Source organism: Solea solea, chromosome 19 (genome assembly GCF_958295425.1).
Source record: "Solea solea chromosome 19, fSolSol10.1, whole genome shotgun sequence".
Taxonomy (NCBI): Eukaryota; Metazoa; Chordata; class Actinopteri; order Pleuronectiformes; family Soleidae; genus Solea; species Solea solea.
The window spans coordinates 8,710,643-8,734,663 of record NC_081152.1 but is presented as its reverse complement, the minus strand read 5'-3'; the positions used below and the strand labels follow the sequence as shown (position 1 = coordinate 8,734,663).

The 24,021-nt window shown below is 40.4% G+C and overlaps 1 protein-coding gene across 2 annotated transcripts; it reads left to right on the top strand.

Moving 5' to 3' along the window:
• Positions 1-993: 993 nt before the first annotated feature.
• LOC131446082 (lysosome membrane protein 2-like) lies at positions 994-23,746 on the top strand. 2 transcript variants are annotated; one of them, XM_058617072.1, is made up of 13 exons: positions 994-1,473; positions 9,992-10,149; positions 11,452-11,599; positions 11,747-11,926; positions 12,333-12,424; positions 13,248-13,367; positions 16,778-16,956; positions 19,595-19,713; positions 19,993-20,066; positions 20,166-20,217; positions 20,580-20,732; positions 20,902-20,943; positions 21,786-23,746. In XM_058617072.1, the coding sequence occupies exons 1-13, from the start codon at positions 1,351-1,353 to the stop codon at positions 21,894-21,896; spliced, it is 1,551 nt and encodes a 516-aa protein (XP_058473055.1). In that variant the 5' UTR covers positions 994-1,350; the 3' UTR covers positions 21,897-23,746. The 2 variants fall into 2 exon arrangements, with proteins under 2 accessions (XP_058473055.1, XP_058473056.1); XM_058617073.1 differs by lacking the exon at positions 20,902-20,943.
• The last annotated feature ends 275 nt before the right edge of the window (positions 23,747-24,021 follow it).

The window sequence follows — 24,021 nt, the reverse complement described above, 5'->3', positions numbered from 1 at the left end:
TGTCAAATCAAAAGTCCCTTTCTGATATCAAATCTTACTTATTAAATATTAATACTTATTAGTATTAAAAAATGTGAGGAGTTAGGATTGAGCCAAGCCGTGGTAGGGCAAGTTGTCTTTCAACTGGAAGGCTGTGGGTTCAATTCCTGGCTTTGGAAGTCTATATGTGTCCTTGAGCAAGACACTTAACCTCAGGTTGTAGTGTGTGAATGGGTGAATGGCAAAACTGTAGTGTAAAGCAGCTCATCAAGACTAGAAAAGCTCTATATAAATTGCCAACTCTTCTTCTTCTGATTTTATATGGTTGTAACGCGTAACAAAGATAGTTAGAGGAAATGTAGTGGAGTAAAAGTAAAAGTTGCTAGAAATATAAATAGCAAAGTAATGTACAGCTACGTGTACTTCAGTAGAGTAAGGTATTTGTACTTTGTTACATTACAACACTGGATACCAACACACATATGAACAAATATGAACTTGTTATTATCAGAAAATAGACCTATGTCTGTAACTCCGGATGTCTCCTTTAACAGTTTAATTTCACGATGACTTCATGACTGACACAATAACCCTCTTTACAGTACATTCGACTATAGTGCAGATAAACTTACACTGAGGTGTGAAACCATCGCAGCCTGCACTATCAGAGCGAAGTTAAAAATAACTTGACAGCTTTAAGTTACTGGCTACTTCTCAAATTAAGATAAGTAAAAGTTAGAATGATTCACGAGCGTTTGCAGTGTGAGCTGCGTCTGCAGCAGAAGTAGAGTATTTCTACTTATGTCACATGTGCTCTGCAGAGAAAGCTGCAAAGTTTTGGCTCATTTTTTGCTCAAACCCCGATTGCACTCCACCCCCGCGCTTCCCGCAGCCCCCCTCCCCTCTCCGCGTATGTGCAGACGCTCTGGACCAATCAGCGCGCTCGTTTCTCGGAGGGAGGCAGCGCCTTTTGCAGACCGCTACAAATACTCCACTACACACTTTATTGTCCATGTGTCCACAGGGCGCAGCTGTACCAGAGTCTGTGAGAACCGCGTGGTTGTCACAGTGTGACCCGTTTCATTATTTACACACGTCCACGGAGCTGTTTGTCACTCAGAGTAAAACATCGTTGCTTTTGTCGAGCAGAGTGAAGGACGAACTTTTACTTTTCAAGTAAACTAAGAAAGAAAGAAAGAAAGAAAGAAAGAAGCGGGTGGAATTAAGAGTCTTTCTTCTGTCTGCACGGTTAGGAAGACTTTGCTGGATTTGTGTGTGAAGACTGGTCCTCCTCCTCATCCTCCTCCTCCTCCTTCCTCATCCTTCCATCAAGGTTAGGAGCCTCAGTGTGACCACCCATCACCTGCAAACATGACACGAAGGTCGTGCGCCATCTATGCGGTCGGGCTCACCTGCGCTCTGCTGCTGGTCACCGGGATTGCCTTATTTGCGGCTCAAACTTTCCGCAACATCATGCACAACCGCCTCAAAAAGGTAAACAAAAGTTCCCCCTCCCACATCCTCTGAATGTGTAAATGAAGCGAGAACAGGGGTGCAACCCTGCAGAATCTCTCCCAATTATAGTCGATTAATCGTTTAATCTATACAAACGTAAAAACGGGTGAAGCTCATTATAACTTTGTTCACTTTGGTACTACTTCCTGGTAAAGAAGATGTAAAGGCTCCATATGCTGCAATTATAGTGTTATCATTTATTTACCAACATATTTGGGTTGCCAGATTGGGGAAAATGTAAAAATAGTAATTATTTAGTCTTTAAAAACAGGGGTCTCAAACTCGAATGACCTTGGGGCCACCAGTCCAACTTTTCTTTGGGAAAAAAAAGCAACTCTACAGTTGAATTTCAAAATAAAAGTGTCTGTGTTGCCGTATTTATGATGCAAACTTACAAACAATCTATTACAAAAACGTACAGATATAACTCCATTATTAAAACATCTCATTGAAATTGAGATATGCAAATATTTTGTCACTTTTCAAGAAGTTTGGCATTGAAAACTGACTTAACTGAAAACATGTTACCGGTTTTGCATAGTGCACTCTATTAAGGCTTCATAAGCTAGTTATGAATGGCTTTATCATTCACCAATATCAACAAATCATTTGGGTTGCCAAGAAATAATGTGTGTAGTAAGATAATAATAATGATAATAATACAATAATAAACTGTTATAAATCTTTGCAGGTCATAGCAGGTAACATGTGTATGTCTGAAGTTATTAATGTTGATATTAATGTCAACACACAGATTTTGGCTCCAAAGCATCAATCAGTGAGCTGTTGTGTTGGAAACTTATTTTTTCCCCAAACCTGGCAACCCAAACTTTTGTTCCTCTGAATGTACTGTAGCTGTTCTATGAAGTTGATAAGCCATTAACTGTGGCATTAATTCTTTACAGCCGTTGTCTTATCAGAACGTGGCACGGGAATGTTTGTACTACGTCTCCCTCACCCTGTTACACCCTGTGCTGTTTGCCAAGTACCTAATTTTCATGTTTGGCTGGCGGTCTGTTCTGACCAGTGAGCCACAGTCATTGGATGATTCATTATTTTTAGTCCATTACCCCATTCAGACGTGGTAGATCACATGTGGATATGAAGTGTAACTGTTCCCATTAGGCACTGAAATGTGTCCTTAGTGTGTCTCCTGTGACCACATGAGATCAGATTTGGCATCCCTGCCCTCAAATAGACACTTTGTGACTATGTGCAAGGACTTGTTTTAATTTAACATTTAACGAGTGTAAAAAACTGTGAAACTGCTGTTGGTCAGAGGACGTCAGCTGAGGAGGTGGTGGTCACTGCTCACTTCTTAGGACAGATTACGTTCACGCAGCTCAGGAATGCGGCCACCTGCGTCCTCAAACCCCCTCTGAATCTGGTTTTTGTGATCGGTTCTGAGGACGCATTCAGGGTGGACTGGGAGTTTTCAGACGTGTTCTTAACTTAATCTGAAAATGACCCACTCAGGACTGACGTTAACACCAGGTCTGAATGGTGTCTAAGAATCTACTCTAGTAAGAACTGTTATGTTGTCTGAGATGTTTTTGGTTTTTTGTTTCAACAAAACGCTGTTGGGAAAAAGTTTGCAGTCGTTTTATGTTAACGTCAACAAATAGTTTAAGCACTGCATGAGTTGTGGTTTTATAAAGTACAGCTGCAGACCTAACTTTTCTTGTACTTCAGTGACTGTGTGATATGATTTATCATTGAACCAAACTGACTGATGTGTGTTGCTTACTAAAATTGCCAACCTCTCGTGAAAGGATGGCTATAGCTTACGTTATCAGGGTTGTGTGCCTTGTACTGAGCAGTGAAAATGTTCCTTTCCCTACAGCGAGATGATAGGTTTAGATACAGTTGGTCTTTCATCACGGAGCATTTACCACACGCTCTGTTGGAAGACTTCATCAGAGAGACGGCTTCCAGCTTTCGGCAGACTTGGAGGAATTCCTAGCGGCCTGTTGATGTGCGTTTGTGCCCTGAGTACACGTCATTATGTCAGGAGTTGGTTCATAGGCAAGTTCCACAGCTAAGAATAAGTGAAGGGCTGGGTCACCGTCGCTTGTTCTAGGTATTGGTTGTTATTTTTAACACGCGTCAAAGGAAGAGCTGAGTCCACTGCTGAGGACAGATCAGCTCATGACAAGAGACAAGAATATGGTTACATTTATGAATTTAAGAGGAGTTTTTGGCTGCATAGTTGCAAAAAATAGATAGATAGATCATCACATTCTTTGGTCTGTGGGTGCATCTGTGTCAGTAATTATAAACAGATGGGGAAAAAGACATTTGAATTTATTGCAAGCGTCGGCATTCTTGCGCAATTCACATTCTCCCTTGGCAGCTTTGCGTGAGAAAAGCGATGTGCCGGTTGTGTCGGACGGAAGGATCACTGCGTACATATCGAAAAAACCTCTCCCAGGTCACATGAATGTACAGACGCAAGTTCAGCAGATTACAAAAACACCACATTTACATGGAATAGAAACATACGAATCGCAGAAAGTGCAGAAATTGTAAGAGAAGCTCAATGTAAATGTGCAGTGGACCTTTCTGCTCAGTTCATATCTCTAATCACTGTAGTTTTTAATCCCGAGATTTCCTGGATCTTCAGTATCTTACACTCTGTCGGTCAGAAAAGTTCAAAGCTTTCCCAGAAGATAAGTGCGGAGGCACAAATGTACCATTGATGTTTTTTTCTTGTGCTGCGAGTTGGTTTTAATGCTGCAAAGATGTAAAAAAATTTAACTTTTACACAAGCGGCTCCAGGAAGTGGAGGTAATAGAAAACCAAAATAATCCATAAAGGAGAGTTAATCATTTGCTGCTGATAAGACTACGCAAGAGTGATGGGTTGTAGTTTATATTATTTACATGTCTGATCAGCACACAAAGTAATGGCACCACATGATTTCAACACTTTTACAGCCACTATTCATTTTATTTCATTTGCAGCCAACGAAACGGAATTAATAGTCAAAGGGAAACTGCCGTGTTATCAGAGGAACTGCTGTACATTTCCATACCTTAAAAAGGCGGTTACATAAAGCTGCGCAATATGGTGAAAAAACCTTTCAGGAGTTTGTCAACAAACAAAGCACATTTTCTGGTCCTTTCTGAAGATTCCTGCAGCAGTGTAGAATGTGACGTTGTTTTTTGGTCACACAGTTTTGTCTTCATAAAGTAACTGTAGTGCCTTTGGCTTTAGATATTGCAATACTGCAAGTTGAGGATTTTGATTATTTTGCCATTATGTATGACCGCTGGTATTCACATTGACAGACAAGCAATATTAACATGTTGTTGATGTTTTTCACACAGTGAAAAGTTTAAAAAACTAAACACATGCTGGTCAAGTGCCGCGTTGTTAGGTCTTTTTTGGGTCGGATTGAAAGTCTTACCAATATACTTAATTTCCCTTGTCTTACACTCGTTATACACGCACTTCAGATTTCATGTTGTTCTGAGTTAATCTGACAGTAGGACATAAGTTTGCCGTATCAAGTTTACCCCAGTTGAACCCCAGTTTTATTTAAAGGTGACATACACCGGAAGCTCCAATTAACGCAGCTTTTGTATGTGTATCTGCGTCATTACCTCGTTTATGAAACCCTAAAGTTTCAGAACAAACAGTTCAGCCAATGCTGAGAAAATAGGGTTTTATTGTTTTCCTGGGCTCTGCAAAGCGGAAAGGCACTTCAGTTTGCTGATGATGTCATCAGTAAACCTCACCACTCCTCTCGCCACCGTAGCTCCTCCTGGTGCGGGCACTAGTCTGGGCACATCCGGTTGCGTACATTCAACCGCAGAAGAAGAAGAAGATATTTCGATCAGCTCGTTTGCAGTGACTAGGAGGTTTTTGACCATGAAAACAAGTTAATATATGTAAGTAGACCTCCATAACTAACATATATGTGCGATACGAGCATTCGATGTCACCTTTAAACTTTACTTATACAGGTTATCCCATTGCGACACAGGGTCTCATTTTCAGGACAGACAGACAGCACAACACAACAGGAAATGTGCATAATGTCAAGTGAATAAACAGATTAAAAATACTAGGAGCAGGCGCATGTTCCCAAAGATGACCTCTCCAGTGACTCCGTAAGAATTTTAAAATCCGCTAAGGGAATCAAGCTAGACAGCTTGCGACTGAACTGAGCGGGCAAAGCTCTGTGCGGACAGAGGTCCTGGGAACTTAAGATATAACTGACCAACATAGCTGCAGTGATGAGATAAGAAGGTGGCTTCACTCTGTCTGCCTTGCACGTGCATTAATTGGCACAAGATATGAATGTATAATCAATTTCAGACACCCTGGGTTAAGGTTACACCCACCGCAGACTACTATTGCGTGCTGAGCCTCTTTCACACTGAGTTCATTGGGGAACTGGCTGGATTGGCATCCACTCTTATCTGCGAGTCAAGCAGGGTCAGCATGCAATGACCTGCTGATGAAATGATGATGAAAAATTACTTGTCCTTTCACAGGCATTGGGTAATAGTGTCTAGGGGCCCCTTGCTGTTTGGCTGTTCCATCTTGAATACTCACTTGGGTACCAACATTTTTAGATTTTTATGTTCTTGCCAATGGATTTAAAACTGCATTGCTTAACTTTCGAAAATAAACAAATACTTCAAATTAGTTCACCAAATGTTGAGTGGCTTCACTTGACTCTCTCCGTGTGTCTCTGTCAGTGGTTTAGATCTTGTGTCGCACATTCCAGTACTGCACACAGGAAGTGATTTGTTTTCAGCAAACATTGTGCTAGTAAATCGACATGGCTGCTAAAGTATGACTGAAAACGCAAAGAAAAGTTTCCAAAACAAAGTATTAAGACATGCAAGCGCCATCTGGACGTTGATGGTGACGTCTAGACTATTTTTACTTGTCGCAGTATTTCACAGTTAAAATCACAATGGGTCCTAAACGTGAAGGGTTTTACTGGGCTCTTATGATATACTGAGCGAATAAATCTTGGTATGATTATCTGTCAGCAGAGGATGATGCATTGTGTCGCATAAACAAGCACAAACCTTAGAAGACAGAGGAGAAGGTTAATCTGTGTCTTTACAGTTGTCAAAATGTCCTCATAAGGAGAATATTTTATCATCAGGAGATATATATAGTATATACTATAGCGAAGAAATTCAGTTTGCTGTCAGAGCAGCGTAAATAATCTCGACAACATTTTATTGAATGAAACATACTGATCGATTATCGGAGTAGTTGCTGATTCATTTAAGCATTATTATGATCCTATGGTGTAATTTTTGTAGCCCTATTCATCACCATAAATTCAGATTAACCTTTGTATTAGGAGACCTTGTCTCGTCAGTCATTTAAATGTGGACATGGGTAGTTAGTCAGTATGTTTACATCACATATATGTGTTAGTTTGACTCAAACCAGACTTTTAAAATGCATATAAACATGATAGCCCTGTGGAACTGTGGCACACGCACAGTTTTCCATTTGCATTTTCTGTAAGCTTTAAAAAAAACGTCATATTTTAAAGTTCATAGATGGTAGGAAGATTCATATTGCGCATGACTTGCTAACAACTAGCCTAATACCATTAAGCCGAAAGGGGGCGTACCAGTGTGGAATTAGATTTGTGTCGATATTTTCCCAACCACACTTTTCACGAAGCAAGCAACAATTTTTTAGGAAGCAACATAACACAACCACAAAATCAAAATACACAAATTGCAAAGAAAATATCGATTGAATCATTCAAAAATATAGTATTTAGTTTGAAAATACACTTTTCAACTCTTGTTCTTTGTTTGCGATTCTGACCATGGGCGGGCCTTAGGGAGCTGCCTGCTGATTGGCTACTGAGTTTTGGATCGACTCAAGCTCAATGGACCAGAAGTAGTCACGTGTTTGGAGTCGCTGTCCATCTGGAACTCGTTCCCCAAGTTTACACCGTCGCCATCTGACAAAATAATTGCCAGTATCTAACGGATTCAGATTAACGTTTATAATCTGACAAACGTTAGATACTTGCAATTATTTTATTTTATTGATTTTGTGATTTTGTGCTTCTTAAAAAGTGTTGCTTCTAAATCTAATTCCATATACCAGCACCTAACGGAGGCTGAAACACTTCATTATACTGTAAAAATGAATTCCCTGCTAGTGCTTGTATACTGGGACAAGGACAGTAGTCCAATTGACATAAGACGTCTGTTCTGAATCTGGACAGAAGACCCTGCAAGCTTTAACTGCTTCAACCACACTGTACCTTGAGCTTAATGCTAATTCCAGCATGCTAAATATGTTTACAGTGATAACAACAATAGATGAAGATAATATTTACCATGCTCACCATCATGGTCTTGACAGTTACTCCAAGCTTCTAAGTCTTTACAATTCATCCTCATCTTACCACTATATTCAAAATCTTATTGCACTAAACTGTTGTTAGTAGTGGTTATTTAATTGAATTCATAAATACTTATCCCATTGTTGAGCAAAGTGTTTCTCTTGGGAGAAAGCCATTTAGAGTATGCAAAGCTTGTGCACCGCGACTGCAGGGTTTAAAGAATAGCCCCTTGCTGTTACCCCGGTGTTTTTCATCGCCATGTGTTCACCTTTCTCAACATCAAAGCAGCAGCAGATTTCATATTTGTTTATTCACCTGCTACACGTGTTTTCATACAGGGAGTGGTGTGAATTTAGTGGTGTCAAATACTGAGATAAGAGGGGTTCTTTGTTCTTGCTTTCCAAGTAGGTCTTCATGCAGTGCACTGGGAGAGCTGCCTTATTAGTAGTTTGGATCATAAAAGACGTGACACAGAAATACCATGAGACTCCCCCTTGTCTTGATCAACAGTGGCAGCTTTATTGTATTTGGCTACTCGGCTAAAGCTTTTGTCTCAAAACCAGTAGAAGGGACTCTGAAGATGGAGGAGGGGGCTGGACTCTAGTCTGTACCATTCAAATAATGGGACTCGTTGGTGTTTTTTAATGGGCTTAGTTGTATGTAAATGGTTTGTGTTTATAATGTACCACATTGCTAGTCTTGATGACCACTCAAAGCTTTTTCTATCACTCATCTTTCATACCCAATTCACACACTGCTGGCAGCACAAGCACTTAAAAAATAAAATTGCATAAACATTTTAGAGGAAAAATTAGATTAAATCTGTTGAGATTTTTTTTGTCAATCAAATAAACAAAGATTTTAGGACGTAAAAGCGTTAAGCGTAGACTAGCGGAGCCGAACCCACAACCTTCATTGAAAGTTGAAAGACAACTTCCTCTACCACTGATTCATGGTCATTTCTGCTCACGCAAAAGACACACTATGTAATAGTAATAGTAATAGAAACCTCATCTTTTTCACTGGGTATTTACTCAACATGATGCCTAAAACCACATTTTTGTGTATATGGGTATGTAGTAATGCTATTTATTCATCCAGCTGCAAATCTTCACAGTTTAGTGTAGAGTACGGAAATTGTACGTGTGATAAAATTCAGCATATCTGGCCAAACACCAGCCCCCGCGTTTAAATTTTGCCACTGACTTCTTTTTTAGCCCTTGCTTGTGTCACTTGTCTAATCAGTGCAAGGCTCATTGTCCCCAGTATCTCATATATTCTAATTATTATAATTATTATATTATTATATTCTAACAATTATCTAGTTTGATGTGCAATGAAGCAGGATTGTATCAGTTTGTGTCTGAACTTCACTGTTGGGGCCTCATAAGGCTCGGTCCTGAGGAATGTGCTCTGATGATTAAGGTCGCAGCAGCCCCGCGCAGCCAGTGAGCATCCAGCTCCCCGCCTCACATGATCCATCAATGGCTCTCCCCCAGTTCAGCCCATTGTCAGTGGCAACCACTGACAATGGGCTGTGTGGAAGGGTCTCCCCTAATATCATTCATGTGTGCAGCCAATGCGCTTGTCTTACTCTCAGACAGCAGCTCCCCTCCGTGACCCCCCTCTGAGGATGTTTTTGTTCTCTGTGTTGTTTTCACTCGGAGCAGACTGGGAAAACTCCAAAACATGTGCTTGCTATCGCGCATCATCAGTTAAAAGTGACTGCAATAGAAGACGTTTTTGGAAATATCTTGTAAAGAAATGTCTTTAAAAAAGCTTAGATTTTTGGTAAAAGCCTTAAAAAGACACAAAACCTTTAAACCATTAATTTCCTAACTACATAATAATCACAAATAAACGAAAGTTCCAAGAACCATTTGTTACCTTTGTTATATTATTATTATTGTTGTTTTTGAATTGGTTTGTCTTTCCATCATTTGCTGCTTATTGGGAATAAAACGTATACATTGGAGAGGAGACAGTGAATAAATGTCTTGAATAAATTGTTTTCTATATGTGTTCTTAGACCTCAGAAGGTCACAGACTGCATGTTACATAAACCCTGTCAGTAGAACTAGCTTTATAGCACTAATCAATGATGATGTGTCCGTATAGTTTTTATACCAAGTTATGCACTTTCTGTCTCCACAGGAGATCGTTCTAGTTGAGGGCAGCCGTGTGTTTGAGTCATGGAAAACCCCTCCCCCTCCCGTGTACATGGAGTTCTTCTTCTTCAATTTGACCAATGTGAACGAGTTCCTTCAGGGAGCCAAGATGGAGGTCAAGCAGGTTGGACCCTACACATACAGGTAGGTTGCAGCAGCTGCGTAAAGAAGGTCACGTGCATTTCACGTGAAATTGAAGTTTCAAAATCAAACGCCATTAAATATCAGATTGATGCAGAGCAGCCCCACTGCACATCACCATTTAGTAGACAGAAGTGGTGGATCTAAGTCCCTATGACGTGATAAAAACACTGAAAAGAATAGGTTTTTATTGTTGTTGTAGTTTCTGGTCACTCTCAAGACAATAGCGGCAGTAGAAAAATAATAACGAGTGAAACATTTTTTTCAATAATAATAGCAAGATAAAAGAAAAAAAAAACAAAACATAAAAGACTGTTTTGTAGAAACATCTGATACCCACACGATAGGGAGTGTATATTGTGCAATGTGAACTGTGAGAGTTCATCTCCCCACAGGAAACTGTGTCACTAACCACCTTGACACATTTAAATGATTATATATATCAAAAAATGTCTAAAAAAAAAGTGGCAATATTCAGCAATATTCTCTGGCGGAGCCACACACATGCTGGTTTACATACTTTAGTGCGGACAAAAGTCCACTAATGCTGCTTTTCATCACTGTTTGTACCGAATATGGACATGTGCTCTTTAATCAAACTTCCTGTTCAACAAACATGGAGAGAAGCGACAATTTCACAATTTCAGTCACAGTTTAATGACATATTGTACACAAACACAGAGCTGGCATTAACTACAGTCCTGTCCTCTGCTCTGCTCTGCTCTACGTCATTTGTAGGAGCAGGTGCCGTTTACTCACGAGTGAACGGTTAAACTACTGATAAATTGCCAGCGCACGCTGAGGGTTTTTCTACTGTTGCACCATTTGAGAGGAGGTACGCAACCTCAGCCATCTGCTGCACTTATTTACAAAGATCTGCATTTGGACACAGACAGATTGGTTGATCTCCAGCAGAGAGATCAGACAAAGGAATCAGCTACTTTGCATCTACTCTTCAAGTCTGTGAAGTCAGTTGAGACTCTGATTCTCTCAATCAGAATCTGAACTTGAGACAGTAATGACGTGTCACGTCCTGTTCATTCTTTCACTTGTGTGCTGACCCTTTTTTTTTTTTCCATGTAGATCAGGCATGTCACCCACCCACAACCCACTCTACTACAAACCCTGTTTCCAAAATTACTTTCAGCCACAGCATGTGTCAAAAATAATCTGCTTGTCACATACACATATCGAAACGTTTGAATGTCTTTATCTCAAACGGATTAATGATTATTGATTATGTGTGATGGTCATTTTTAACACACAAGATTTAAACCGCATTACACCATTTGCATTTTGTCTTAGGGAGTACAGGTACAAGGAGAATGTGAGCATGGTGGAAAATGACACAATGGTGTCTGCGTACAATACCAAAAGCTTTGTGTTCCTGAGAGAGAGGTCAGTGGGTGATCCAGCTGTGGATAACATCACCACTGTCGACATCCCTGCATGGGTGAGTCACAAACCTGTCTCGAACAAATAGAGGAAAGTGGACATTCAAGTGGGTCAAAGTGGAACGTGTGTTTTGCAATTTCCATCTGCACTTTCTTCCCCCGTGTCCTCAATTTCACATAACCCTCCCTTATTTCCTGTGTCCTAGGCCGTCATGAACAAAGCGAAAGGCAGCTTCTTGAAGTCCATGATGGTGAATGCTTTAGGGGTTGACCTCTTCTCCACTCACACTGTGCATGATTTGCTCTGGGGCTACGAAGATCGCCTGCTGACCAGCCTCTCTGCCACCTCATCTGACGTGGAGAAGGTCTTTGGCCTCATGCACAAGGCATGTACACCTATATAAAAACAAATCATTTTATATGTATAATACAAAAATGCATAAAACGTAATGCAAAATGTATTTAAAGAGCTACTTAAAATACTTAAAATAGTTTTGGGTTTTTCAATCATTTCCAGAGATAAATGTGTTATTTGATCAGCAGACAGTGGATCATTCCCACAAAGAGGAAGTTGGGATTGAAAAAAATAAATAAAACTGACCATAAGTTGACGTCAAAGTGACTGGCTTCAAAGAAAATAAAAGCCCTACACTGCTCTTCAACAGGTCAAATGTTGTAATAGAATGTGAATTAAACAAACAATCAATGAATCAATTTCCCTAAAGGCAGCAGAAAGACATGTTGAGTTTGTTTGAAAACATTTTAATGCCATAATTGTTTGCTTCCATTTAGAAAAATGGAAGCAATGATGGGGAATTTATCTACCACACTGGGCAGCAGGACTACATGGACTATGGGCGGGTCAAGACGTGGAAAGGTCAAAGGTAGCAGCCTCATACTAATACACACTTCCCTCTATGTCTGAAGTGACTAATACCCAGTTTTTTTTATCATTGATACGGTCAGATCAGTTTTTTCCAAACTGTGTGGACTCGGAAATCTGATCGCCTATTCAGATTTTTAAATCAGATCTGTGTTCCTTCATTATGTGGGGGGGGGGGGGGGTAGCTCAGTGGTTAAGACCGGTACCCCCGGTGTGCAGAGACATCACGGTCACAAGTTCAACTCCACTTCAACCTGGCATGCTGTCACGTTCAGATGCAGGACACTTGTGATGTGAATCAGATTTGAATCCAATTTCAACAACGTGGCTGCTAAACTGAACATAGCCTTAAACTGGCTGCTTTATGTCAAATGCCGCCGTTCGCTGACTGGCTATGTCGATGTTTATTTGCCCATTGGTCTGAGCTGGTAGTATAGAACAGAGGGCAGGACATCCTGATGCTTGGAATGCCTTCATAATGGCTTCTAAGTGTCCTTTGGTTACCCATTTTGTTGTCTCAGTTCCTCTTCCACAGTTTCCATGCAGTAATTGCCTTTCTGGCTCTTGGGAAACTTTCTTGAACTATGACTTAAAGATAAAGCAGTGTTTGATCAGCCAAAAACATTGCAAATTAGTTTTAATGTGGTGTTATTAAGATGGCGTTGATAAGCGGAGGTTCTAAGAAATCGGCCAAGTTTAGTTTTTTCCTAAATCATAAAATAACAAAAGTTGACTTCTTTGCTGTTATCATTAACTGCATGAAAGTCCTATGTAATGTGAAAAAAATGTAAGATGCTCATGTTTTGTGATAAAATGTTTTGCAGCAAGCTGACATTTTGGACGTCTGACCAAAGCAACAGCATCAATGGATCCGATGGAAGTGCTTTCCATCCTCTGCTGAACAAGGACGAGCGCATTTACATCTTCACCCCAGACCTGTGCAGGTACGGCTAAGCACCACACTGTTCGTCACGTGCCAATTTAAAGGTGATCTATGTAAAATCTTTACAACAGCAACAATTGGTAAAAAATAAAACACTCACTGCAATCCCAAGTGAACATATTTCCCATTGATATGTGAAATCAGATGCTGCACTTACGCTGTGTCCATGCATACACATACACCCACACGAATGTCCCGCCCCCTTTTACTTTTATGAAAAAATTAACCTTGTTGGTTCACTTTAGCATGTCAGCAACATGAGAGGAACAAGGCAACAATAACGGACAATGATAAAATTGTATAGCGAGTGTATTTTGCTGAACCTTGGCTGAAGTTTGACTTCCCCGACTTGGGAGAGAAGTATCCATTCTTGCATGTCCGTTGTGGTTTGTCAGCTTCCTGTCCACTACCAGTCGTCTGTATTTAAATGTATCTCCGTTGCAGACCCTTGTTTTTCTTCTCCTCTGGTTGAGATGTTTTTGAGAGGGGTAGCCAGGCTTTTTAGGTTGAGTTATTGGGTGGGTGGTGGGGGGTGGCACCAAATCACCAAACCAAAACAGCTTGTGACACACAAATGTGAATATACTGGCTGCACCATTGTTATCAGTGATGCCAGTTATCAAACTGAATCAAGTCGAATGTATGTATATGTAGTACTGTAGTACATGTCTTACATATGGCACCTTTCAAATTCTCTAAATCTTCATTACCTTACCATTTAGAGTTGATGTCCTAGTCTTAATCCTAATCTGTGTCAGAGTCCTGCTAGGAAAGTCTTGGCATTTTGGTCTCTGGGCAGCTGTTATTGTTGGTGCCAGCCAGTCAGAAAATACAGATCTACTGGGATTTTCACACACAGCAATATGTAAGATTTATAGAAAACAGCCCCAGAAGAAGAAAATATCCAGTGAGTTACAGTTCTCTGGCCTTGTTGTTGCCACAGGTCGAAGGAAAGGGCCATACTGGTTCAAAATGTAAGTAAAGGCAACAGTACCTCAAATAACCACACATCAACTGAGGTATGAAGAAGAGCATTTCAGGACACGCAACAAATCAAACATAGCATTCTACCTGTGGCTGGTGAGGCTGTGATAAGTTATGAAGTGAAGTCTATTCCTGGTACATGACCTAAACTAAAAATCTTGGCCCACTGGTCCCGACAGAGCACGGTGGAGCTTTCATCTCTGGTATGGTATGGTATGTTCACAGGCTTTGGAACTCATGCATTGTTTTCATGACATCCTGCTCACTTACACACAGCACCACAGGTGACCTTTGTTTTCTCTGCCTTGCTGCCTATATTATAAGAAACACAACAAAAAATAGAGGCACGGTATGAGAAGGCCAGAGAAGGAGAATGAAAATCATGAGCGTGAAGTTACTGAACTAAAAACTAACTCCATGCTGACATTTTAACCTTTATGATGAGGGTGGAAAGAATCTCTTGGAGTGGCCTGGTCTTACCTTTGACTCCAATTGGCTATGCGTCAAAAACCCCTCTCCCAAATGTTTACTGAAAACTTTCCCCTACTTATTTATTGGCTGGTGGCTTCATAACTGCCGCCTGCCTTATTGTGACTAAAGGAAAGGCTCCCTCCCTTGCTTCCTGTGCTTTTTTACCATAATCTGAAAAGGAAATGTCCAATGAAGTCATGTATGTAACCTTTATCACAGACAGCTGGACTCAGGGATTCTCAGCCTCAATTCACCCTTAAGACTTAAAACATGTGTTATGATAAATGGCGCTCCTCTGGGACTGATCTGCGGCACCAAAAAAGGTTCAAGAATTCCCATCTGCGACCGGACAAGGGTATTGACCCTGCAACTGACAGCTGAACCACAAATGCTTCAAGATCTGACACACTGCATTGTTGAAATACCAACATGGCATTTACTACACATTAATCTTTTCTGTAGGCATGATCTTTAGTTTAACAGGTGTGGTTCGGATATGCTTTGCCAATTTAAAGGCTATGAAAGTTTCTAAAGCTTTTGAAAACGTTAAGCAGATAGATAGACGTATACATGTGTTTATTGATATTGCAACCGGGTTTTGGCCAAGTGTCTGCAAAGCAGTACAAGGCAGAGCCTCTGAGCTCTACTCTAGTGAATAAACACATCAGTCTTTTTACTTCGCTTCTCCCGCGAAGGTCAAGGGAAAGGTCTGTACAGTATTGTTGCACAATTGGTGGGCCGCGTAGCTACGGGCAGAATCCTCTCGGCTTGTTGGCAAACACTGTATAGACTCCTTTGTTCTCACTGAGAATCGTCAGGATTCCCAAGACAGGACAGAACTGCAGATACATAGAACAAGGACGGACGGCACACAATAATGTGATTCTCTTGGAAGCTGTGAAAACACAACATGGAGAGAAAAAAAAGGAGACCACACACTATTTCTCCACTCCCAATTTAAGAGGAGGGTCAAACTTACACAAAAGTGTTAATTCCAGAGGTCAGAACACAGGGTTACTTTGGCTTCTCATATCAAATTTGTACTTCAAACTTCTTGTGTTTGTTTGTTTGGTCAGTGACTCCTGAGCAGGTGAAAGTCAATCGAGCTGCCGAGCCATTAAGGAGTGTTGATCACCACACTGGTGAAGTGTGTGGAGATTTACTTTAGTCTATTTCGTTTTTTTACTAAACAAATGTTCGGCAAAACCACTGTTGTGGAACATAATTACTTTTTCATTTCACTTGTAGCTTGTGGGAATAATGTACAGTTTAACAAGAGTGCATGTGGGGCATGTGGATGTGGATTACACCTATAAAGAAAGACTTAATCCAGTAATTACATAGCGCTCCTCTATTGTGTGTTTTTATTACCAATATTCCTTTTCCTGCTCTGTGGAGAAATCACTGTAATATTTCCTTTGTTCCATTCCCAAACAGATAACATTAGATCATTTGGGCTGCTGTGAAAACCACATTAATGAGTATTTCAAATAAATTATACACTGAGCCACACGGCGGAGTAGTGGCTAGCACTGTTGCCTCACAGCAAGAAGGTTCAGATTCACGACCCCGTCCAACCGTGGGCCTTTCTGTGTGGAGATTGCATGTTCTTTCCATGTGTACGTGGGAGGTTAAGTGGACGCTCTAAATTCACCATAGGTGTGAAAGTGAGAGTAAATGGTTGTTTGTCTCTATATGTGGCCCTGCGATCCAGGGTGAACCCCGCCTCTCACCTCATGTCAGCTGGGATTGGCTTCAGCTCTCCACGACCTTCAGGTGGAGGACAAAGTAGCAGACAATGAACAAATGAAAGAAATTATACACTGGACCTTTAACTGGTTTCTTCTACTTTCACTCAAAAGTCTTATATTATTCCAGACTGAAAGAAGATATAATACTGTAAATACAGTCAAACCCGACAGTGGAATTGTTTTTTAAACGTTGACCTTTATCCAGGTCGATTTATATGGAGTTTGAGAAAGACGTGGAGGTGAAGGGAATCCCAGCCTACCGCTTCACACCGCCTCGCTCCGTTTTGGCCAGCAAAGAGGAGAATCCAGCCAATGAGGGTTTCTGTGTCAGCCCGAAAGAGTGCCTGGGAACCGGCCTTCTCAAAGTCAGCCCCTGTCGGAAAGGTAAATGTCAGACTGTGTTTTCTCACACACTTCACGTGCCTCTTTCACTTCTGCGCCATCTGGCAACGCAAACTTTGAAAGCTCCATCTGATTTTTCAAAATAGTGTCTTGGTACTCTCTCTCACCTGCACCACTTTATTATTTTTTATTTAACTTTTATTTAACCCGGTAGAAAACCCATTGAGATCGAAATCTCGTTTCCAAAGGTGACCTGGCCAAGAGGTCACCCTTGTTCACCCCGGATTAGATATAGGAGACAGGTTACAAACAATAAAATTCCCTTGAGCAACGCACAGGTCCGGGAACTTTGCCAATATCGCATTTTGACCAGACCTGACCTCCTTGCCAATTTTCAGGAGTTTCTAGGCAAGTTAACCCCCTCAAAAATGACCAGAAATCCTAAGGATATTATTATTATTATAATAATAATAATAATAATAATAATAATCCTCACAGTCACTGCTTCTGCCATTGTTAGTGGCTCAGCCACTAATTAGTCATTTTTACACGCGCACACACATATACCAGTTATTGAAAGGGGATTTGTCCTCCACATTTAACTCATCCTTATAACACACCACTTGTGAACACACACAAGCCTGGGGTTAAACCAGAGACCTTCCAGTAACTCGCCCAATTCTTTTCCTCTTGGCCATGGGCTGCAATGCGCCATAGTTCTTACCTCAGTAAGAAGTGGTCATTTAATTGTCCTCCTGCTTTCCCCAGTGCTTACTGCTAAAACTCCCTAAATGACCCATGTGACACAGCTCTCCCGCCCGCTCCACACGTCAGGCGCCATCTGACCTTGACTGACCCAGTAGCTGAGGGGGCGTTAAGCCCAGTCACCTGATTCTAGCCTTTTAATATGACTGGGCATTTCCTCAGTGCCTATGTCCATTGCACAGTTGTCCTCAGCTTCCCTTTAGAAGAAAAGCTGTTTTTGTTTCTTAAATGCATTCCAGTACCTTTGTCGGATCATTAATTAGTATTTGTTTCAGTATCAACAGGCAGACTTTTAACTTTCTTCTATTTTCCAGCATAAATGTATGGTATCATAAGGCAAGAATGAACTGAGAAGTGCAAATTACTTATAACGGAACAACAAGAAAAACATGTTGACAGAGTAAAATAGATGGGGGTTCATTAGAAGTTGAAGTCCATAGTGTAATGAAATGAGAGCAAATACTAAACAGTCGCAGTAAATGGCGCGAAAAATATTGGTTTTGTTCAAATAAATCAAACAGAACAGAGTGAATGTTACGCCGAGGTTCAGACATGGTGTGCTGCCTTTTGAGCGCACCAATACAAATATGTGTGCGTGTGTGTTTGCACCACAGTGACCTTGACGCCTGGAACGACAACAGCCTCTCAGGTGACTGCCGGCGGCCACTGTTTTTGTTGAACGTCTGCTGCCATACACAAGAGCAGGAAAACTCTCACCTCTGCCCCACTTCATCAGCTCCTTGCAACATCTGACCCTGTTGTTGCTGCTCACATGTGCGAGAGCTGGGACATTTTTTTTTGGCGAGACACCCTGAAGACTCGATACAAAAATAGAATCTAATCTAATTGTCTAATTGACGTTGACGTCCTTGTTGCTTATCACCAAGGAAACATTGAAGGATGTCGGTCCAGTGTTCCTCGATAAACGGAAGGATCTGAACGAGAGTAACAAGATTCGGCATTATGATAACAAACACGATTGCAAAGTAGCTTTGTTGTGATACATTAATGGCTGTGGTCCATTAAATGTGGTGCTCATTGTTTACGTTTTCCTGGCGGTTTGTCGCTGAGATTCATACAACGTGTCCTTATAGCTGCAGGTCAAAGCGTATCTGGTTGTGTCATCCTGTGGAGTCTTTTGATCATACATCAAACAGCAGGAAGTGTGGCATTTGATGAAAACGCTGTTATCTCTGCTGCCACTGTAATGACCTACTCAGCCCTCGTGTCGCTCAGTCAGTGTTGTGTTTGTTTTTTCTCGAGGAGCCTGTGTACACACACACACACACACACACACACACACACATACACACACACACACGTTATTTTGAACAAGACAAACCCCTCAAAGTAGCAAATTGGTATATTAATTAGTCTTGACTTGTATTGTTAAAAAGATAATTACCTCCTTTGTGATGATGTGTGTGCTGAGCTAAGGATGCATACTAATTCATTTCTGAATTTGCAAAATTGATGAGCGGCAGTGCATGTCCCTCCTGTTGTAATTGCATACTTAAGTTCATTTAAGCACAATTCTGTCATTGTCAACATTGTCTCCACATAATACAACTTTAGTAAACACTTCACGTTACAGTTCAGTGACATGGTAATGCTGAATACCAAGCTATTACTTGGATATTACTTTGGAAATAACATGATATTACTGAAATATTATTTGCCTCATTACTACACTATTACTATTGTTATCACCAAGCTGGAAATTGCATTATAAGACAGTAGGACTATAATATGACCTCCCCATTGCAAAATGATTGCCATATTATTACTGTAGTCCAATGTAAAGTGTTACCAGACCGTTGTTGTGACTCCTCTACTGAATGCAGAAATGAACTGTAAATCTTTTGACTTCTTGGTTAAGCTCAACGTGATCTTGAATTCTCCTCTCCTTTCCCAGGCGCACCAGTGGTCGCCTCCTTCCCTCATTTCTACCTGGCAGAGGATAAATATGTGGAAGCCATTCAGGGACTGTCCCCACAAAGAGAGCACCACCAAACGTACCTCGACCTTAACCCAGTAAGTCACCAGGCCACAGGTGACAGACAGTATCAGTTATTGGTGGAGCAGGTGCAGGAGCTCTGTGAAAGGGAACATGCAAAGCTTCACCACCTAGTGGCACATAAGTAGTAGTGCACAAGTTTATCTATCTATCTATCTATCTATCTATCTAACTATCTATCTATCTATCTATCTATCTATCTATCTATCTATCTAGCTATCTATCATGGATGTGATTTCTTGTATCAAGAGCTGGTATCAAATGAACTTTGGTTGTCTGTTCTGTCAACATTACAGACCACAGGCGTGATCGTACGTGCAAACAAGAGAGCACAGATAAACGTACTGGTTCAAAAACTTTCTGGATTCCCGTGAGTGTCTACATCCGCTCGCTCAAGTATTATTCTATAGTGCTAATGCACTGTACGCGTGTGTACTCACTGACACTCTTTTCCTTGTGTTGATTACAGGAAAACAAGAGGCCTGAAGGACACAATAATCCCAGTTATGTTCATCAATGAGGTAAGCGTGTCAAACACACACTGAAGGTGGACAGACACTTAACCAAATACGTAATAGATGATGGATCTAATGTTTTACAGGTATTATATCTAAAATGTAATGCATTTCCAAAACATTAGAATTTGTTTCTTGCTTTCCTTAATCATAAATGAGTATGAAGAAACGGGAGTGTATTTAACACGAGTGATGTTGAGGTTGTTTCAAAACGATGCCCAGCAAATGTTCTTACACAATGACAATGAGAGCATTCTCCTCTGTTCTGTTCTATTCTATTCCAAGATAAGACATACAGACTGAAGGTTTCTCCCTGTGACGAATCTCCCTCTCCCTCTCTTTCTCTCTCATTGTCTTTCAATATCCAGAGTGTGGTGATCGACGATGCGTCTGCAGCACGAGTACAGAAGCTGCTTCTGATTTCCAATCTAGTGTCCAACTTCCCGCTCATCATTGTGGGATTGGGCGTCATCCTGCTCTTGGTCCTCGTCATCCTTCTGGTGCGGGCCCACAGAGAGAAGGTACGACGCCACTCCGCCTCAATTAACTCTAACAGCTGAACAGCTTGTTGGCATTGCTGCTTTTAATGTGTGACTGAATGCTCATTTTTTTTGTGTAATTTTTCCATTTGCTTAACCACACACTAATGACACTGTGCACGTGTGTCTACCACCATGTTCCTCTGTGCAGAGCGAAGTTAAGCGCATTGTGTTTTCCAAGTCTCACCACGCTGTAAGTTTTTGTTTTTTGCCCTGATTATCTGCATTTCCATTATTTCTCTAATTTAAACGTGTGTCTTACTTAATTGTTTAAAACCATTTTTCACTTTGCAGCTGCACGACTTTCACTCTTTCTGAGATAATGCTGATGCTTTATACCTACCTACCGACCTACCTACCTATCTACCTATCTACCTATCTACCTACCTACCTATCTACCTATCTACCTACCTACCTACCTATCTACCTACCTACCTATCTACCTATCCACAATATCATTACAGCAATATAAAATAGACTATGGCATGTCAATACCTTTGTACGCTTTCTTAAATACTTTGCAGCAGAGTATAATGCTGATGCTTTACAGCAGGGGTCTCAAACTATTTGACGATATTCCACTGATTTTCATAATAAAAGTGTTTGTTTTGATATGAAACAATACATAGGCACTCTTGCCTTTGCAGCCTTTGCCTTTGGTCATTTTAGGCCATTTATGAACTATGAAGCTGTTTGTGTTGAGTCATTTCAAAGACATCATTTTTCAAATGTGTAACAAATATTGTTCTCCCTAAAAAGAAGAAATATATATATCATCAGCACATATATATCATTTCATATATTTATGATACAAAATGAATATATTCCTTTAAAAAAAGCATATAGAAACAACTCATTTTACGTTGACATAATTCGACGGGTCAAATGAAATCCATCGGACGGCCACATGTGGCCTGCGGGCCGCGAGTTTGAGACCTCTGGTTTTAACACACTAACAGAATGTGATTTAAAAATGACACATTCAAAGACATGCATTCCAAAGTTTAAAGTTGTATCTTCTATGTACACCCACAGACGTCTGCTGAAGAGGACACCTCGTACTCTCCAGTCAACGACAAGGAAAAGGATGAGCCGCAAAATGGAACCTTTATTGGTTTGGCGGATAAAGCCGACCCTGTCGCTTGAGTGGGAGGAGCCTTGTACATCGAATTCAGAATTACATATAGGGATTGGGGTTGTTCAGAGAGAGAAAAGAAAACTTTCAATGGTGGGGGGTGGGCAGAGGGATAAAGGGCACACAATGTCTAAACATACAGCTCAGTGCTGTTTATGGACTTGGAGAGCGACCTGAAGTCCATGTCTAGGACACAGTATTCCTTGATTTAGGGCGTTTGAAGGGCTTCTTCCTGCTGTTTGGTCTTTATTAGTTGCTGTTTGTGTAAATGTCTTGACGTCAAGGTGCAGTTCTGGTGGAGAGCACGAGCTGTGTTGGTCCAAAACAAACAACACACCCGCTCTAAAGCGGAGGCGTGGAGGTGATACAGTTTCAGTGCCTCACCTCGTTCTCTGTTTTGCGATCAGAACTTGCAGATTTGAGGGACTGACGTCTATTTAACATAGCACAGAGGATGATTTGGGGACCAGGGTTATGAAATTCACACATACAGCCATACAATCATGCCTTTTTGACTGACATTTAAATCCAATGTTACTATATTTTGTGAGCGTTTCATCCTAAACTTAACATAGCAAAATAATGTCCATGTGCCCGATAACACTTAAGGATGTGGCCTTTTTTGTGTATATATACACAGTGTGAGATGTCTTGAATTTGAATATCAGTGGCGCAAACACTGTATATTTTGGATAGTTACTATTTTGTAAAATAAAATGTGCTCGTTTTTGTAAATTTTAATGTAGGACTGGTTGAATGAAGGACATATTTCGTCAAAAATGTTGATTTAGTGCCGTAACAAGCAATACTTTTCCACAGCCGTCCAAATCCCTGAATGTGATGGGGATTTTTTTGTCAAACAGTGTTTTATATATTACTGAATTCATGACAGTGTTTATACTCACTGACATTGGAATTCAGCTTTTAATCATTTAAAAATGTGCTTTGATGATGCTGTTGTTGACGTAGGTTTGGTGCTGGAAAATGAGCCCCAAACTTTTTTTTTTTTATTCAGTGCTGTTGAAAAGACTTGAGCAGATTTCATCTTCACTTGTCCAGTCATGTTTTAATACAGTATGAAGGAATGCTATTGCTGTGCCTTTAAAACAATCAATATCACTGTGTTACCAATGCCTTTTAAAGATTTCATGTTGGTGTGACAGGATGAACAAATCAACTCTGAAGTGCAGATCGTTGTCTTGCAGCTACCTTTTGTTTTTCTTCCTCTTTTATTTCAGCTTTTGCAAAAGACTGAAACTGCACTTTGACAACACACATGTTTCTCACTCAAAGCTGGTGAACACATGATACTTCAGGTGCTGTATGAGGCGATGTGACAATGCTGCAGTTGAACTCAAATGAAACTGTGACACGGCTGGCTGTTTTTTCTGCTTTCATTCTTAGTTGTATTATTTTATGAATGCGTTACTTCGGCTGTAAACAATGGTGGAGAAGCTGTAACATGTATCGCTTATAAACGTTTGCTTTCTTGTGTGATATTACTTTTTTGTTTGTATTTGATGTATAGTTTAATTTAGTTAACAGTACGTACAATAATGACATTTTTTTTTTTTAAAGAACAGAAATTAAGGTGGATGGACTGATGAATTGGTCATTTTCTTGATTTAAAAAGACAAACAAACAGTATTAGACAATATTATTGTCATGGTTTAAATTATTTTGTTACACCGACAAAACCAAAACACAGAAAGCACAGGCTTGTGCAACTTTTTTTGAGCCATACTTTGATACAGATTGTACTTTTAGACATGACCATGAAAGCATTGTCAGCCTTTTTTGAAGTTTTGACCGTTAATAATGTTTGTACCTTGTACACAAAAATAAAAGTAGTTTCAGTAAATGTAGTTTTTGTCTCATTTAATTGTTGTTTTGCCCACTGAGGAATGGGGTATTCAGGGAGTACAGTTTCTTTTGGTTCCTCCCAAGGTTTTTATAGTTAACAGAAACTAACGAAATAACAAAAACTAAAATGTAAAAAAAGTTTTCGTTAAACAATAACGTTAAAATTAATTTATATACATAATCCTTTTGAGTGCGTCTGTGTCCCTTGAGCGTTATTTATTATTATTTATGTTATGTTCATGTGTGTCTTTAGTCTGTTGGCTATTTGATTTT